Genomic DNA, 2,501 nt, shown 5'->3' on the forward strand with positions numbered 1-2,501 from the left:
TGTAATTGTAATTTTGACAATAATTATTATTAGAAATTAAACTAATGTAAATTGGAACTGTCAAGGTAAGAACAACTCCAGAAGAATCTAATTGTTGAGTGACTCTTGAATCAGAAATCAAATCAGAAATAGAAGTAGAAATAGAATATTGAGTTTCACATGTCAATTGACTTGTAGAATTTGTGACAAGATCAGTAACATTTCTTTCACAAGTAGAAATTTCAGAGAATGATAATCTTGTCATGTTTGTAGATCTTGAAAGAATATTAGAAACTGAAATGGTATACATAATCTTTGAAGATCCTAAATTTGTAACTGAAACCTTTGGCGGAGAATTAATAAACGAAAGACAATTCTCCGTCTGAATTTCACACATTGAACCACTTGAATATGGAGGACATGTGAGACAAGATGTGGAATTGATACAACTTTCACATGTAGATGGACAAGTATTACTACAATCTGAACCATATAATCCATTAAAACATTTAGAACATTGATTTGGAGATGAACATGTAATGCAATTCTCATTACAAACTGGAATTTGACATGTTGGACCTGTCCATCCAGATCTACATGTTGAACATGATACCTCTGATGAACATGATTTGCAATTAGATGGGCATGTTATATTACAATAACTTCCATAATATCCTTCATTACATTCTAAACAATCACCTGTACTTGTTGAACAGGTTGCACAATTGGAAACTTTACAAACTTTCTCATTACAATATTGACCTTTCAAACCATCTAAACACTTATTACATGTTTCACTTGATGAACATACTTCACAATTAACTAAACATTTGAGTCTACATAATTTAGAAGTATCATAAAATCCACTCTTACATGATTGACAATTAGATGCAGATGGAAGACAATTAGAAACTGAACTAATCTCACAATTAGTACCATTATATCCATTTGGACATGAACAATTATTAGGTGAGAGACATGAACCAATACCAGAACATACACTAGCAACATCAGCTCTCTTTCCACCACAAATTGGAACTTCACAATTAATTCCTGCATAACCTGTTTTACAATAACACATATCCATCTCTTCACAAATTCCATTTCCACTACATACATTAGGATCTGAATCAAATAATCCATTACACATGGTTGGTGAATAAATAATATTTCCAATAACTTGCTTTCCACCACCACCTCCCCATATCGTACCTGTAGTAGGTGAATTTGTTCCTGGATATGGAAATTTATAGAAATCTCCTAGAATGTAATTATTACCATTATATGCTGTGAACAAAAGAGAGTTATAATTTTGTATGAATGTTATTCTAGTGATTCTCTCAGATGTTCCAATAAATGATGTAGATAAGAGTGTTGGATAGGAAACTCTTGGTAGTAATGACCCCCAGTAACCTGTGTAAAATATTTTTCCACTCTCCATTAGATACAATACGAAATATTGTGCAAAAGTAATGGACAAGAGAATTTCACTTCCAAAAGTAGTAATATCTAATTCCAGTGGTGAATATTGGCAAAGGCCAGTATTTGTACCGTAGTAACTATCAGAAATTGGACCCCAACCATATAATCTTCTTGATTCTCTACTGTAAGCGAAACATAAATATCGAGAATGGCAAGAAAGGTATGAAATTTTGTGTGGAATAGCTAATTTTGTAAAGTTGGTTTTGTAAACTCCAAAAAATCCACTTGGACAACATCCAGCAACAGATAATTCACCAAAAGATCTAACATTTCCTTCTTTAGTCAAAAAAAAGGAAAAGTAATTATTTGTATAAACATCAATAAATGTCTCATTAATACCAGTATTGTATATCATTGTTGGAGAAATAGGGAATGAAACATAAGGACTTTGTGGAGTAATTATTAAAATACCTGGAACAGATGTTGTTGCCATGAATAATGTAGAGGAACTAGATAGACTTGTAAAAGGTGCAAATGTAGCATTATTGAAAAGTAATGTACTACTTGCAGCTGCAGACTGTGTTGGAAGCGTAAAGCCGAATATAACATCTCTTCTATTTCCAATGCTGAAAAAGCCATTTGATTCAAAATATCTAATACGATATGGTAAGACTCCATCAATTCCAGCGGTAGTTGTAATTGTAGATCTAAAATAATTTGGACCAGTTGAGCAAGTTTGTCCAGTAAAACCAGCATCACATTTTGTGCAAGTCTTATCATCTGAACAAGTCAAACAATTAGGAATGCATGTAAAAGAACAAGTAGCACCAAATGTTCTTGGTAAACATGATGAACACAAATATGGTGTTGAACATTTAAGGCAATTTTCTGGACAAATAACTGAGGAACAATTAACGCCTCCATAACCAGAGTTACAAACACAAACACCGTCAATACATTGACCATTCGCACAATTGGTACATTTAGGTGCACATGTTGGTGGTGGAGAGGATGTTATAGAATTCTTACATGTCAAACAACTTGTTGCACTCTTACATGTTAAACAATTAGGATTACAATAGAATTGACACAATGGACCG

General features: G+C 32.8%; 1 protein-coding gene across 1 annotated transcript in view; it reads right to left on the minus strand.

The window, feature by feature from the left end:
• Nucleotides 1-2,450, minus strand: part of NAEGRDRAFT_76413 (uncharacterized protein) — a gene marked incomplete at both ends in the record, with an annotated part of 7,145 nt that extends 4,695 nt beyond the window's left edge. The window contains one exon of the mRNA XM_002668624.1: nt 59-2,450. Within this exon, the coding sequence (XP_002668670.1) occupies nt 59-2,449 (2,391 nt within the window). The remainder of the gene's footprint in view (nt 1-58) is intronic.
• Nucleotides 2,451-2,501: the final 51 nt, after the last annotated feature.

The sequence above is a fragment of the Naegleria gruberi genome (genome assembly GCF_000004985.1).
Source record: "Naegleria gruberi genomic scaffold NAEGRscaffold_146, whole genome shotgun sequence".
NCBI lineage: Eukaryota > Heterolobosea > Eutetramitea > Acrasida > Naegleriidae > Naegleria > Naegleria gruberi.